General features: G+C 36.3%; 1 protein-coding gene across 1 annotated transcript in view; it reads left to right on the plus strand.

The window, feature by feature from the left end:
- The first annotated feature begins 735 nt into the window (after window positions 1-735).
- Window positions 736-17,360, plus strand: part of Gfral (GDNF family receptor alpha like) — a 47,453-nt gene continuing 30,828 nt past the window's right edge. The window contains exons 1-4 of the mRNA XM_075967747.1: window positions 736-757; window positions 5,047-5,181; window positions 7,956-8,108; window positions 17,146-17,202. Of these exons, the coding sequence (XP_075823862.1) occupies window positions 736-757; window positions 5,047-5,181; window positions 7,956-8,108; window positions 17,146-17,202 (367 nt within the window). The remainder of the gene's footprint in view (window positions 758-5,046; window positions 5,182-7,955; window positions 8,109-17,145; window positions 17,203-17,360) is intronic.

The following is a 17,360-nucleotide window of genomic DNA, read 5'->3' on the forward strand; positions in this document are numbered from 1 at the left end:
ATTTAAAAACGGGTCAGGGTAATTCGCTTCATTGAATTTCAAGGAAGTTGTAAAGTGAGGAATAACTGAATGCAAGTCAGAGCGATGACGATCTGGTGAATAGTTAGCTTCCTGTAGAGGATTTATGCTTCTCTGAAAGGAATCTTTTTTCACACTGAGGCTGGGTTTTGAAGAAATGGGAACATGTCACAGAAGTGACCTAGTTTTTCGTCATCTTGGGGTTTAAAACATTTGCAAGCATGAGACATATCTATCTCACATTTGAATGTACCTTGCATTTACAATATTTTCCCGGGTTGTTTATGCCATTGCTCCTTTGCTATATCTTGAAATTATAAGACATTAACTTGATGAGACATATTCATGAATAGGGGACTAAACATGGTCAAATGTCTTGGAAGACTGTTATACCCAGGAAGCACAGCTTAGGAGTCTAGTCAATGTGCAGAGAATGCATCATTTCCCCTGTTATTCTGTTTGCAAGCTTTTGTGAAAGCTTAATATCCTGGGTTAGTACACTGAGGAGAATAATTGAATTTGGTTAGAATTAGGAAAGTTCACAGCTCAGGACAAATTGGCGAGGAAACGGTGACATCAGAAGCTGACTCTGATTGGTGGTGTGCTCTTATGAAGCAAGAGCAGAAACGGAAACCTTCTTCCGGAAGTTTCAGTTGGAAAGTTGGTTGGAGTCAGCACTTCTGCCTTGCTCCCAGGTGAACAGCAAAGTTGTCCAACATGATAGTGTTCATCTTCCTGGGTAAGTGAGCTGTGTGGCTAGTTCTGAATTTATTGCAATATTAACTCTTTGTAAACTGAATGCTGTCCCCATATAGCTTAAGTTCATGGAAACAGACATAAGAAATGCCAATGATATTACCAACGTGTGCTTTGATGTTATTTACTGCTTTTGAGAAACGTGCATTTACCTGCAGTCACTTGTTTCTAACTCTATAGAAAATACAAAACATGAGCTTTTCATTGCTCCATCACATTGCTCCTGTAAGTAAAATAGCCTAGATGACTTTGAACCACTTATTAAGATCTATTTTCGATATGTGCAAGAACTTTTGAAAAATGCACCTATCCAGTATAAACTCATAAGTTAAAGATGACAAAGTTTTATTTTTCTATTTAGCTTTAAAAGCAGATTAAAGGGGGGAGAGAGAGAGAGAGACAGACAGAGAAAGAGAGACAGAGCAACATAAATTGTCCCTCTAATTTTCAACCCTAATAACCAGGAACAGCTGTGGCGAGCAAAGCTGCTGAACTCTGTATTAATGCTCTACTCTTGAGTGACATATATGGCCTCTAGGTAAAATGTGGGCTCATCTCTCTTGCATTGGGGCGTTGTAAGAGGTTGGTTCAAATAATTTTCCTTTAATATAGAGCCCACAAAAATCTACTTGGTAAATATGTGATTGATGAAGGTTAATATGTTAGCATCTATGTATTGATTTCAGAATGAGGGAATAATTGTGATTATACTGGATATTAATAAACAAACTGGAATATTTTCTGTGCTATAACTATAGTTGTTGATGAATGGGACTAAATAAAGCCAGAAAATAATGTAGGTTATACCAAATTACATTAAAAAGAAAGGGAAAGCAAAATAAATCAAATCCAAGAAAATTAGCCAGGAAGTAAAGGATCATTTGCACATTTTCAATCTCTCCATGGAAATTCTTGTGTTGAGAGGTTTTGATTCTTCTTGTTCTTATAATGTTTTCTTATTTCTTTATTAGTTTCTAGTATTTATAGCTTCATTATATAGAAAACTCTAGTAGCTTCAACTTTGTAGCAAAGTATCAGATCACACAAACCATGTCCCTTCTTCCTCAAGGCTTCTGCTTAAAAGGCTATTGTCATTTGCTGTCATCCTTTACTTCCAAATTAACACAGAAAACAGGTTGTGTGAGAAAAGGAAATTAAAGGTTAGGACTGAAAATTTCTCTGTCCCGCCCAGCTCTTGTTCAGTATACATAATTACATCCTATGATGAAGCAAAGTCCTGTTGCCCAAAACTATGGGGGAAATGGTGAATTTGTTAATGAACTTTTTTATACATCCTTAAGAGGGTAATATACTTTACAGCATTCTTTGTCTTACTACTTTTAACATGACGTTTTTTTTTTTACTTTTAACATCAGTAGAATTTTTGACAAATCCCATTTCAAATATCAAGCCCATAAATCATAGCCAGGAACAAGTAAGGCAGAGTATGGAAAGAGAAAGCTGGGCTTTGGTTTCTTGCCGGTCAAATCATTGCATGATTTCTTTAGTCCATTAGGTACACCATTTAAGTATATAAAATGGTGCATAATTCAAGTGGAATACTCAACAAGCAGTTGAAAAGGAGAAAGACATAAGACACATTTGGGGAAGAGCTTACATAGGATCACTACAATGAGGACCTGGGGAGGGTGACATGCAGGCAAATGTGAGTTTCCTAACTGAGTTGGTCACATGTGCCAAGATGACTGCTATGCCAGCTTTGGGGACTCTGAGCTAAGGACATGAGCCTACCCTCTTAGTTTAGAAACTCAGGAAGAATTATATGGGGCCAGTCAGTTTTCTTGGATTCTTAGAAAATGAGGGTTGGAAAGAGGTAACACAAAAGAAATTTACTTTATACCTTATAACACTATATTGCCACAGAGAACCACAATTAACCCCTTCTTGTAAAATAGGTAGATGCCTTGGCTCAAACAAAGCTTGTAGTTCCTATATCTGACTCCATTCGTGTTCTTATATTTTTGCATTTATTGAAAAGGCAAGTATCTGTTTTATATGTTTGATAAAAGAAATTGATTTAATTGTAAAATTAGGATTGCTATTGTATTGATTGCTTTCAGAAAACTTTCCTGAAAATAACTTTTAAATACCTGTATGATTTATTAGTTATTATATAGACCTCATCTGTCAAGAGCTAAACTGATGTAAACCAACATATACTAATTGGATACTTGTAAAATGCATCTGTGTGTTGAGAATACAACTCTGAATTGCCCCTATTACTTGTCTAGTAAACCTAAAGAACATAGTGTTGTAGAGAGGCCCATGAATCCACACTGCAGGGCAAGAAATTCTACACTTTTGGGATTTCTAGGCTTCAAGGGAGACAAAATAGGGGTGTGTGCTCATTTCGATGATAGAAAAAAAAGTAGAAACTTCAGAGTTTTCCATAACATAGATAAGAATCACAATCAGTTTTAAAGGACAAAGTGTTATCCCAGAGGACAAGAATTAGATTGCTTACTAGAAGCCAGAGGGTAAACTTCAAAGAAGAAAGGCAGCTTGGAGCACTGCAGAAAGTTTTATGATTTCTGGGTGGCATGTGATAAAGAATTTGAAAGTCATGTCATGAGGAGCCACCCAAAGAGACTAAACAAAGAAATGGCAGTACGAAAAGTGTGTTCCCTACATAAGGTGACATAAAGGGCTGCTCTGAGTCAAACAGATCCAGAGAAAAGGCAATTAGCCAGGGAAGGATGTTCAAAGTGCAGAGGCACAAACTTTGCAGGTAGAGAGATATGGGGCATGAAGTTGGGGATGCATTAAAGCATCTTTCATGAATTGTTGGATGTCTACCCTATCAGTGCCATTGTTGATGAAGTGCAGGGATTCACCATAGAGGATTGATGAAACAGTTAAATAAATCTGAGTCTGGAATCTTGTCTACAGCATGCCAATAGGAAAAAATACTCTTTATCTAGGCTTTGTATTGAAACTATTAGCATTAAATCATATATTTGAGAATCTTCAGTCTAGATTTTTATATCAAGCAGTGAGAGAAAGAAGATTCTCCCTGAAGAGTATGAATAAAACCAAGAAAGTTCTGCAAGCAGAACATAACATGAAAATATATTTTAACTGAGAGTAAGGGGATGACAGGTCTCAGTGGATGGTATAAGGTGATGAATCATCGAGAGATCTAGAAGAGACCATTTCTAGAGGAAGAGGGAGATTCTAGGAAAACAAATCATCCAAGTGACCAGACACTGACAGATGAGACAAAGTCTTAAAAGTGTCATGTGTGATGTTAAGGGTTAATAAAAGAAATGTGTTAAAAGTGGTTTAGGGACTGGAGAGATGGCTCAGCAGTTAAGAGTGCTTGCTGCTCTTCCCAAGTATACAAGTTGGGTTCCCTATGCCCATGTTTGGCAGCTTGCAATCACATTAAAAAGCAGCTCCAGGAGATCTGACTCCCTCTTTCGGCCTCCATAAGCACCCACACATGTGTGCATAAGTGCACATAAACACAAATGGAAATAAATCTGATTTTAGAAGTGTTTTTGATGGAACAAAAGGAATAAAAAATTTCACAAGTCAAAAAGTAAGTGGAAAGTGAGAATGCAGAGCTGGCAAATAATAGATCTTGTTTAAGAATCTTAACACATCGCAACAACAAGTAAGGGAGTGTAAGTATTTCTGTGCTTTGTGGGATTGGAATTCTTTGGGTATAGGCCCAAGAATGCTAGCACTCCATCTATCTTTAGTTTTTTGAGAATCTTCCACACCAATTTCCACACTCCCGCCAACAGTGTAGGGTCTTTCTTCACGTTCTCACCAGCATTTGTTGTTTGTTTCCTTGACAAAAGCCATCCTGCCTGATGTGAGATGCAGCAGCAATGAATTATGCATTTGTACTTCCTTGATGACTTAAGGGTACTGAACATCTTATCAAACAGAGGGACCATGTGGTGGGAGAAGGAGGGTAAGGGAGAAGCCATACAGGGTCAAGTAAGACTAAGATACAAGGATACATACGTATGAAAATGTCACAATGAAACCCATTACACTGTATGATAATTAAAACAATTAATGAAAATTACCTATTTGCAATAGAGAAATACAGAACTATGGGGAGTGGGGAAGAAATTTTTTTTTCTACCTCCTAATAGTTCTGCCACATAGTATTGCCCATAATTTTGTCTTTCACCGTCAATAGCTTAAATTTGAGGGAATTCAAATTTGGACACCAAACTGTAACCCTGCGAACATGTCGTTATTTTCTTGTTGTTGCCGCTGCTGCTGCTGTTCAAGTTGCGAGGCTAAGCTCAGAAACTGAATCCTCTTCCCAGACAAACGACTGTGCACAGTTAAGGCAGCAATGCTTGATTGATACGAACGGCTGTGAGCAGTCATGGAGATCAATGGAAGACACCTGTATTGTTCCAGGTAAAACCTAGTGTATTAAGTCCAGTTCTTACAATGCCGGCGTCTCCATCAGCAGAACTCGAAGTATTCTGCAGGATGTTGTATATGACTTCTCTCCCCTGCCCTGGAGAGAGAACAGAAATATTAATACTCATAGGAAAGTGACAACTGTCACACCCAAGTGCTCACACATTTGCTCAGAATAAAATATTTTAAGATGAGGTCAGAAGATGACAAAAAAAGAGCCCTTACTTGTTTTGATGATGAAATGCCTAGTTGACTAGAGAACATTAAATGTTGTATTAAAATATTATATTTAATATGTCATAAATCAAAAGTTATTTAATATGTTAGTAAATAAATGAGTCATTTGCAATACATTGCAGTAATATTTGAATAATTATTTTATATGTGAAGCAGGGAGAAAAGTACCCAAGTATACACATAAATAATTTAATTACTTTTTTAATGAAAAAACAATATAGGTTGGAGGCAAATTAATTTTTAACCAGAAAATGAAATACTGGTAATTATAAATGACTTATTTATTATTCATAAAATGCTAAGTGTTAGGAGAATTTTAACTTTTCATAAAAGTATTAGAATCACTTGCATATCTTTTAATATAGTTTTAGTAACAAATACAATAAAATAGGTTACAACAAAAGAGCAAACAAAACAGTTAAAGTGATAGGATAGTTGAGACTAAACTGCACACCAGTCATCCCATATAAAATCAGCTTGAATATTATTGAACAGCAACCATCATTTAAAACACAGAAAGCTTTAAAGTAGTTTGGGAAGCATTCTGTGGGTGGACACACACACACACAAAATATTTTGTTTAAAAAGTTGCTTCTGATTTGTTCCACAATAGACATCCTGATATTCTGACTCTTGTCATCTTTCTGCCCTCCTCCCACATGAAGCTCCCTGAGCCACAGATGCAGGAACTGTGATATAGATGTATCTGCGGTGGCTGTCTGGGATCTACTGGGGCTGTCTGGGATCTGCTGGGGCTGTCTGGGATCTACTGGGGCTGGCTGCAATCCACTCGGGCTGACTGGGATCCGCATGATTTATTGATCTCTGGACTGTATCCAGTTGAGATTTTGTGTCATAGTTTCTATTTACTGTGAAGAGGAGCTCCTTGGACTGGAGAGATGGCTCAGCAGTTAAGAGCACTGGCTACCTTCCAGAGGACCTAGGGTAGATTTCCAGCACCGGCATGGCACTTCACAGTTGTCTATACCTCCAGTTCCAAGGGATCTGATAACTTCTGTTCTCCATTGACATGGGGGCATGCATGTTGTACACAGACAAACATAGAGTCAAAACACTCAACACACACACACAAGTAAATCTTAGAGAGAGGGGAAAAGGAAAACTTCTTTGATGAAGAGTTAATAGCTACATTTATCTGTGGGTAGAAGGATAAGATTTAGACTGTAGTAGGTCTAACAAATTCAGTAGTAGATTTTCTTCTAAGATCTATGATCTCATTAGTCAGGGGAAGTTAGCTAGGTTTCTAGTAACAGACATGACTGCTTTCCTGTCGAACAGGTCTTCACTCCAATTAGAAAGCTACTGGTTACCACCAATACGTGAGTGACACTTACTGCACCTTTATGAATATCTTTCCAAAGTCTGTTTGCGAAACAGTCTGCCACAGAAATGGCTGTATAAACAGGATTTGAACAATGGCAAGACTAATAGACACGCTAGTGAAGAAGTGAACAATCTCAGCAGAATCATTCCCCTGGACAAGGAACTACTGGCATCTGATGACTGCCAAGAAGGGAGAGTTAGTCTCTTCAAGAGTTGAGGGACATAATTGGTTGTTCAATACAAAGTTATCATCCTTGAAACATATTCACACAGTAATAAAAACAGACTCAGTAGATTGTTTTTATAAATCTGTGCAAACACACACACACACACAGATATCATCTTTCTTTCTGTCTATGTAACAAATCAGAGAATAAAAGACTATCAGTTTGAGAGTAGGAGTAATTGAAGGAGTAGGAAGGAGGGGATTTGAGAGGAGCTTGAAGAAGGGAAGGGAAAGGGGAACAATGTAATTATATTGTATAATTACAAAAAATAACATTCTATAATTGTAAAAAATGTATAAAATTTTTAAATAAAATAAAATGAACCAGGGGTCCATGTGTAGCTTAATGGTAGTGCATTAACCTGATACATAAGCAGGCAAATTACACCCCTCTTAGGAGGGACGAGGGGGGCAAAATAGAATGAGTAAGCTGTCCCTAGGCAATGTGGTCAAGTTTCTCTCTTTTCTGTTTGGTATTTGTAATCTCTATGCATTGGAGGATTTCTTAGTAATTACACTAGTAACTCCACCCTTGATCCAGATGCTTTTATGTCAAAACCCCTCAATGGTGGATTGCTTAAAAATAGAGTCCAGAATTTATGGGTATTCAACAAATCCTGATTGATTCTGATTCACTAAGTGTTTGGGGGACAAACGATATGACTTCTTTGGCATTTTCTGGGTAACTTAAATACCAAGGGGCCTGGTTCTTTGAGTACTGTACCCATATCAAATGTAATATTCATAAATTTAAAGGCATCCCATAGCTAATAATATTTCTGTTTACTGTTAAAAATCTGGAGGATAAAGTCACTTTGATGAACATCCTTTAGCAAACCAAGATAATCTTTCTAAACTCATTAATTTCTTGGGTTGATGCATTAAAAGTATTTTGGGAAGAAGAACTAAAATTTATATTCAGATTAATATCTTAAGTATTATATGTGATTATGAAACCCAGGTGACTCCTTCAAGATAAATAATTCATCACATTGTAACCTGAGTATCCAGTCTTTGGTGGAAAAAGATTTCCGATTTAAAGAGTGTCTTTGTATCGATGACCTCCACTGTACAGTGAACAAACTTTTTGGGAAAAAATGCATCAATAAGACAGGTAATATTCATTGAATCAGTTCTTTATTTCAAACCTAAATCCTCCTCAGTCATTGCGCATTCATTTTTGTAGCACATTTACTGTATTTCAGTTGATAATATTCTATTGATATGTCTGAGTTCAAGCAGGATATTGATATATTTTCTAATGTTATTAAATCTGTTATATGTCTAATGTGGCTGTTAAAACTAAGTTGGAAAGTACTTTCTTTTCTATACTCTAGAACAGTAGAGAAAGAATTGACACTCTTGCTTTCTTCAATTACTGGTTTACATAGTACTGTAGCTTCACAATTCATTATGTTATACATAAAAAAGTAAATTTGTATGATTAATTGTTATAGAATTGGCCTAGATTTTATGTCATGGGTGAGCTTTGTAGCTTATCTTTCATTTTCCATATTTATATTATAGTTTGTTTTTTTCTATGTGACTCTATGACTTTTATATCTGTAGATCTCTGTAATATGTTGCTCTTAATAGTTTCTGGTTGTTTTTTAATGTGTGTAGATATTATACTGTTTTTTTGTTCATGTATTGGTAGTTTGTCCTGTGTGTGTGTGTTTCTTATATTTTGTGGGGTTCACTTGACTTATAAGCTGGCATTCATTTTCAGTTTTGTTTTCTTTAACACAAAATGATGTTGAGTTCTCACCCATGTATGAATCAGCTGTAACACCCCCACATTGTTGTTAGCTCATCTATTCTTTGGATCTTCTTTTCTTTGGCTCTTTTGGTCTTTGGGGGCCCACAACCCAGCTCTCAAATAAATCACATTGAGTCTCATTCTTTCTTATTAATGCCCAGTCTTAGCTTGGCTTATTTCTAGTCAGCTTTACTTAACTTAAATTATCCCATTACCTTTTGCCTCTGGTCTTTTACCTTTCTCTATTTCTGTGTATCTTTTCTTTTTCTTCTTAACCTGTGTCTGGCTGTGTGGCTGTCCCCTTCTTTACTTGCTCCTCTATCTTCTCTTCCCAGATTTCTCATCCTATTTTTTCTCTTTGCCTGACCGCCCCACTGTAGTAATAGGAGGCGGCGGGCTGAGTCCTCGGCACCCGGCCGCCCCCACGGCTAGCTTTACTTGTTTTGTGCCTTCACAACCAATACCTTGTGGTAGCCTCTCACGCATTACCAAATTCAGTTGTCCTCATGAGATGTAGCCTTTGCTCCCCTGAACTACAGCATCTTCTCAGAAGAGTTCACCTGAATGTCCTTTCAAATTATTGTCTCCTCTGCTTCATCACTTCGTTAATGTATAGTTCATTTAAAAGTTGTTAATTGTCAGACACCAGACAAGGTCCTAGGTACCTTCCTTGTTGATCTTTAGTTTAATTCTGAAGTAAAAACCTATTTCAGACTATCTCAATTCTAATGAAATTCAAAATTTCCAGGTATCACTTTTACAGTGTGCTGTGTTCTACGTGATAGCTATGCACCCACCCACAATGAACATGCACATAGAGTATTTGACAACATAGCAGAGGAAATAATTGCGACTTCAAACATTTCATAGAACTGGTAGAAATTCAGTGACCTGAGATTTTTAGGGAGGAAAAAAGAAATATGTGTTGTAACTAGAGGCAATAAAAGGAATTAATAACCATTTGAGGAACAGCAAGTTCTTTGTTGTGCTGTATTGTAAGATGGAAGACTATCTCAAGATGATTTGAGAAAGAAACCAGATGCTATAAATCAGGGAAAGTTGGACTTACTTGCTTTTCTGACATGATTAGATTTAATGCTTTGCTGCTAGGAGCTGTTGCATATTTTAAACAGAGAAATGCAAAATTGACCTTTTTTTAAATGTCTCTTTGAGGAATTCGAAGAGAATGGGAAAAAAAAGTGAGATATCACCCTTGTCCAAACTAATGAGAAGTGACATGCTTTCAAACCAGCACAGAAGTCCTGAGAATTATAAAATACACTTCAGTGAAAAATTATGAATTATAATCATGAGTACTTGGTGACCAGATGGAAATGTGTGTGAAGGCATCTAAAAGATCAGGAAGAATAATAACCTTTGTTAGTGAAATTTCACAATCTAATTAAAGAACCCAAAAGTTGACAAGTTGATGACAAACATTGTGGCTACTCTAAGTCCCTCCATCTCTACTCAATCCCCCTTCCTTCCCATCTCTTCACAAATTCTTTTCTACTATTCATATCATTTTCTTTTCTTTTTTTCCTTTAGCATTAGGGAGAAAAACTACAAACTATTAAATTTCCAAAGCCAGAATAAAAAGAAGGCAGAGAGGGTAGTCAACCATTCTAGGTGGGAGAAATTAGTATCAAAGGGTGTGGAAGTGACATTATTTTGGTAATTAGTGTGTCTTCCTTAGTTTTAGGTTGAAAGTAGACTGAGTTGCAACCATTTGAAATGTTTATTCAAACAGTGACTCATTTTTTTTCCAAGACAGTAAACTCTTAACTATGGCCATCCTCATGGCATTTTCACAAAATATCATCAGTTAACAAATACAGACAAATTCAGAGAGGTTAAACTCATTTCACAATTAAAAAAAAAGTGTTTTTCACAGAATAGAAATTCGTTTAAGACTGCAGTGTGAAATATGGACAGTCCAAGCAACAGAATCCTTCTATCCAGTGACCTGGAGGTGTAAACCTAAATGATTCCTCAGGTGTATTTCATTATGGACCATTTGAGGGCTGCAGGTTCAAAGAGCACCTAAAAGACTGCCTACAACTCAGCTTAGAGAGCAAAGGGGCATGATAGCTTCAGTCTCATCATGCATTCTATTCTGGGCTCAGCGCTCTCCACAAACCCTTTGATCACACTGCAGGAAGAAAAGTCTTTCTCTTTCCGTGGTGTCACTAAAACACTCCCCAGCATTTACAAAACTACATGATTAATTTTGATTATGTCAAAATTTCCAGAATAGTACCTGAAACTTACTATACTATCATCAAATTTGTTGTGTAAATACTTAATTTCTTAATGTTTGATCATATGTTGATTCATAAAATAGTTAGATTCAGTTAACATAGATAGGCGTATCTTAATCCCTGGTGCAATGTACATAAACCTTAGTAAAGGCGTTTAGTAGCTAACGTCATAGAGCAAAACAGACATTTAGTAGAATTATGTAATTTAACTTGGTTTATTTCATATATAGTTATAAATTATATATGTATATATATCATAAAACAGATTTATATTTAAGTAGATGCAAAGCTTATTAGAAAAGAGTCGATGAGGAACTAATTGCATGAGGCCAGCCTTCATTCACATATATTTCACAATGTGTTCCCAGGCTTGCAAGCTAAGATGGCCTCTGTTCTTATTAAAGAGTCTGACTTAGAGCAATTTACTGTGTGCTCTTGTTTGAAAACTGTTCTAATTCTATAATAGTGTGTGTTTCAAAGCATATTCCAGAGTTATAACCAAGGACAAGTTTTTATAATGGTACCATAAGTAGATTGTAAGTAAATACTTACATAGCATGAAGTTAGGAATACGGTGTTGTTCTCATATACCTACAAAGCATTTGAAAAAACAAAACTGTGACAAACACTTGTGTAATAAAACCAATAAAAAATAAATAAGGGAAGTATAATCCACTAGAAAAAAGAATACCGAAGAAATACCGATGTCCATGATGCTCACTGTGGATGTCATCTGAGGTACCTTGGAGGAAGAAAAACATTTTAGAAACAGACCCCAAAGCCTATGCTAAGGGTACCCAACTTTATAATGAAATTGGATTTCTCATCTTCTTTCTATGGAATGAAAGTGATATAAGTTACTGGCTCTATGAATAGACTCACAGGAAGGAAAATTGCTACTTGAGTATGGCAAAAATATTGTACTTTATTATGTGTAAAAGCAACATATAAATTGTAAATACGTATATATTTTTGTTTATCTTGTCTTATTTCATGTGTGTGGATAAATATGTGTGGAATTAAATTGTATGAGGAGCTAAGGAAATTAGGGGAAAATACCTAAAAGGAGAGAAATAAGAAAAACATCTGAGAAATCTTTCAACAAAGGCACATTTAAAGAAGGAAATGAAAAGTCTTAAAAAATGTATGAGGGAAATAAAATGTACTAAATTTACATATTTAAATTACTTGAAATTTCTGTCAATTATCAAAATATAATGAAGACAAAAGCAAATGAAGACAAAGTATCTCCAAGAGAAACTCAACTCTGTTATGGATGTATGCAATTGAAAACTTGCTGTGTCAATTTTCCTAAATTTTAGATCATTTGAAGGAGATCTTTCAAAATAATTTTCCAATATTTTTGACAGATATTGAAATACCTATAAAATGTTTCTAAATTCTTAAAAATACATTCAAGAGTCATGACCACATAAAGAGTAAATTGACCTTTTCTTAACCCATTCTTTTACCTTATTCCTAGAGCTGGCACTGCCCTCGGGTTGGGTGCCACAGTCAAATGTCACAGGAGGGCTCCAGAGGAAAGATGATCCATCCTTAAAAGCAGAAAGGAAGGGTGACTGTGTCACAGCAGTGGTGGCCTGCCAGGAATCCCAGCACTGCACTCTGCTCCATGAGAGCTTTAAGAAAGCCTGTGGCAAAGGAACAGCACAATGCCACACCCTTAGTGGCCGACTGTTGTGTGTGGCCCTAAGACAGAGCCTGAGAGAGACAGTTTTGTGGGGCTGTCAGTGCGCATCCCCTTTCGAAGGAGACTGCATTCAGATTTGGAAAAGTTTATTTGAAGACATTTGCATACAGGATACTCAAATCCACCAAAATCCCACCTTCAGTCAAGACAATGAAGATGGACTCAAAGAGGACTTTGCTTCAGGTTGGTCTTCAGGAATAATTTAGGGACATTGAACTAAATCACAAAAAAGAGCTAACTAAAGAATAATTAATTCCTGGTTCTATCTGTCATTTCCACCTTGAAAATTTATCAAATTTCTCTTGGAAATTAAATGTTTATAAATCTCCATACCATGATGATAGGCAAAGGGTATCAGAAAGAATGAAGCAATGTGATTTAATTTGCTGGCATGTTGTTGTAGTGATGAGGCGAGCAGGCCTGCTTTTTGTCCTGCCCAGCTCCCGCACGGCTAGCTTAGCCCTGGAAATAATAACACGGAAACTGTATTTATTTAAACACTGCCTGGCCCATTATTTCTAGCCTCTTATTGGCTAACTCTCACATCTTGATTAACCCAGTTCTAATAATCTGTGTAGCACCATGAACTGGTGGCTTATGGAGAAGATTCTAACCTGCATCCATCTCGGGCCAGAGCTTCATGCCATCTGCCTGACTCTGCTTCTTTCTCCCAGCATTCTGTTCTGTCTACTCTGCCTATCTAAGCTGCTGTCCTATCAAAAGCAAAGGCAGTCTCTTTATTTGACCAATGAAAGTAACACATAGACAGAAGACCCACCTACATCAGGTTGTCAATGTTATTTATTCATTTATTTACTAACCAAATGCTTAGGAAACATTTACAATGTGTTGGGTCTATGTAGTGAAAGAAGAAAATCTGTCTTTCATTGAAGAAAATCACTATATTTTAAAATTAAAGAAGGAGGCAGGTGCAGTGGCACACGCCTTTAATTCCAGAACCCAGAAGGCAGAGGTAGGTGAATCTCTGTGAGTTTGAGGATATTCTGATCTACAGAGTGAGTTCCAGAAGAGCCAGAGTCACACATTGAGATGCTTTCAGAGAGAGAGAGAGAGAGAGAGAGAGAGAGAGAGAGAGAGAGAGAGAGAGAGAGAGAGAGAGCAATAGATAAAACATAGCAAGAAATAGTCCTTAGTGTTTCTACCTCCCCATGGTAAGTTCTAAACCCCTGAGACAAAGGAGCAAGTAAACAAAACCACTGCTCTCTAGAAAGGAGTTTTCACGACACTTTCCTGAGAGACAGGCTGTGAAACCCATTTCCATGCATAGGACTGAGATGAATACTTAGCCAAAAAGAAAATAACATGGAAAGAACATACAGGAAATGATAGAGAAGCTGAAATACAATGTGGTTGCTACAAGAACTTAGCTGCTTGCACACAACACTGGACTTGCAGAATTCTATCCTGTTAAGGCAAGGGACTGATCCTTTGTCCTCCTCTTGTGGATTTCTAATGGATATGACTGATGTCCCAGGTAAGTCAGTAACCTGTCGGGTAAACACAATACCTGGAAAAGCACCAGTTAAAAATGAGCTCTCACTCAACTACACTCACATCTGTTATGAGACTTTAATGTTTGTGCAACAAAGGCATGTTGGATGATGGACCAAAATAAAAAATGTTAGATTCTGGATAGATGCTTATATTTGTGAATCACATGAGATGCATGAACAGTAGTTGGAGTTGGTCCTAAAGTTTTTTGTTCGTTTGGTTACCTGATTTTTTTGAGTAAGTAACTCAAAGATACCACTGTCAATCCTTTCATTAATATGGAAAGTTCCTGGAAGAAAAGGCTTTAGTGGGGGACAGAGGAAATATCCAGATCCAGATGTGTGCATTTTTGAGTTGCAATGTTTTCTAGATATCCAAATGATGGCCTCAAGTTCTAAGTATGAAATTTATGTTTGATTCCACATATGGCATAGGGATATGAAATTTGTACAAGGGTGAAAACTGAGAGGAAGGGATCATTCGTTTATAAATTAAGAGCCTATTGGACTAGTCAAGATTAATACAAAAAGTTTATGGTGTCTTAGACCGGAATGATAGCATGGTGAGATGATGCCAAATTGTCCAGCTGTTGGTACAAATGGGTCAATGAGAGAAGAATACAGAAGTTGATATAATCAACAAAAACACTCTACCTGATTCCACACGGAAAGTAAAGAGTCATCCACAGCAAAGCAGGGAAGCAGGCTGGAGAAGAGCCAGGCTTCAGTACACCAAAATCCTCTGTTCCTTGGCTGATTCTTGCAACTGCCTTTGAGGAGTTTGTTTACATTAAGTATTAGGAGAGATGCAGTCTTCTGTTTTACTTAATTTGATTTATCACCCATCATAGAGAAATACATCTATTAGTTTATTATAAGCATATTATATGAGATTATAATATTTAAATCAAATATTTGAAAGCAGTTAGCTCTAGACACTGTCATGTTAAGGAAGAGAAGAAAAATGGGAGCCATTCTGACATTAATTTAAGAAATACTTCGTAGTTTTTGATGTGTTTGTATATGAATGTATAACTCAAGTGAGGTCTCATTGGTGCATAATTGTTTAGCTCCAGGACATACTGACTTTTAGCTGTTATTCAGTAATGAACCTATTGTTTAAAATATGCCCACATAGATACATATACAAACATAACATACACACTTCTGAAATGACATAAGGTTGGCAGTTAATATACAGGCATTTTATTGTACTGCTTATGGAAATAGCATACTATCAGAAATGAAGTCTACTTGTTTTATACTAAATGTAAATGTTTTGCTGTTTGGGTAATAACTATTCACACAATGAGTTGGTTGTTCTATGCAAGCTGGTAACAAAGCCCCATAGACTAAATGATCTTGAGGGAAGACGCTTTATTCATTACAGATTGGAAGCAGAAAGCCCAGATAGCCAAGGGTCTTCTCTTGATGAAGTCTCTGTTCTTCCTTGGCCTCTTGCTATGCCTTTAAGTGACCCTTTCTTGATGTGTGCTAAAGAATGGGTATGGGAAGGGATGGAAGAAGCACATGGTGCATCTTCTTGTAAGAACAGTAGCCTACCCAATCAGACCTGTTTCCCATTAGTATGACCTTATTTGTCCCTCACTGATTCCTTAAAAACACTATACACACACACACACACACACACACACACACACACACACACACACACACTTGGTGTTAGAGCATTAATATTCATGTTTGAAAGCAGAGCATAAGCATTCAGTCAATAACAAGAAAGTGGTTATAAATTGATGGGTAAAAGGTAGTTTCCTGAATACGTTTTAGTCTATATCATAGACTTGCCAGTTTATCCAAGTAGTGGTGCTTACTGTATTGATATGTCCATGTTTTAGAAAATCTGTATGACTCACCAAAATCTGGTCTTTGTTTATTTGTTCGCTCTTTGAAGTTTTATTTAATATGGGTTTGTCCCACAGAAATAGAAGTCAGCTCTTCCTCAGAAAGGCAGGATGTTGGATTTTAAAAGAAATGATGATTCCTTGACCTAATCAATAGAAAAATAAAATTATACAGTTCAGTTAGGGCAGTACAGAGTCTATGGAGGTTAGAGCCCCCAGCACTAAGAACTTGCCTATAGTTGTACAATAGTTTGCTTGCAGTAGGCTCACATGCAAGGGGCACACACAGTTCAACAAGGACAAGTTCAGTCTTGCAAGAATGCTTGTATCAGAAAAAGTTGATGTCTTAGTAACAATTGTAAAATAAGTACATTAAATGTTTTTAAATGAAATTCTGATCACATTGCTTTCTTTAACACTCTTTCCACCGGCTTGTTGTTGCTTCTTCTGTTTTATGTTGGCTTTAGCTGTGTTTATTTTTCAGGAAGCCTTGAGGTATCAGTCATAAGGACTGCATGTTGCTATTCTCAATATGCCACCTGGTACCCAGTCAAAACCCAGCTAATGCTTGTAGAATAAACGATTCTGTCGATAAAATTTTCTAACTCTACCTGCATGAGTCCCAAGAATTCTTAGAGACAAAGATAATCAGAGGTGGAAATGATTGTAAAATTCCATTTCTACCTGATTTATGATACTGATTTTATGGAAATTTCTTTTCCTGTACTTTCTTTTTCTTTCTCTCCATCTCTCCTTTTTTAGAGAATACTCCTTCTGTTCTTTTGTCTTCAGATCTTTTTTTTTTGCTTCACTGTACATGGTCTAGTGATTAACATTACTTTATATTTTCAAGTAACTGAATCCAAAATCAAGACATTTTTAATTTCCTGCATGATTTTTCTTTATCTATCTCTCATTAATTTTAAATATTAAAAGTTAAATAAGTGTCATACACATCTATACATATTTGGTTGACTATGCATGCATAGCTTATAGGAAATTTTGAAAAATATTCAATAGTAAATTGGTTTATTTCATTTCCAGATAACACAAAAAAGGATAATAAATACAAATGGGATCTATCTACTCCTTTGTACCATGGTAATGTGTATAAACTATCTTTTTATCTACATTATAAACCAGATGATATGGTTTAAATGTTATTATCAGAATTTTTAACGATATACAGATATAAAATAATTTATATAGTTTAAAGGTTGTATAAAACATGCTGCAAAATCATGATATTCTTTCCAGTG

Source organism: Microtus pennsylvanicus, chromosome 3, assembly GCF_037038515.1.
Source record: "Microtus pennsylvanicus isolate mMicPen1 chromosome 3, mMicPen1.hap1, whole genome shotgun sequence".
Taxonomy (NCBI): Eukaryota; Metazoa; Chordata; class Mammalia; order Rodentia; family Cricetidae; genus Microtus; species Microtus pennsylvanicus.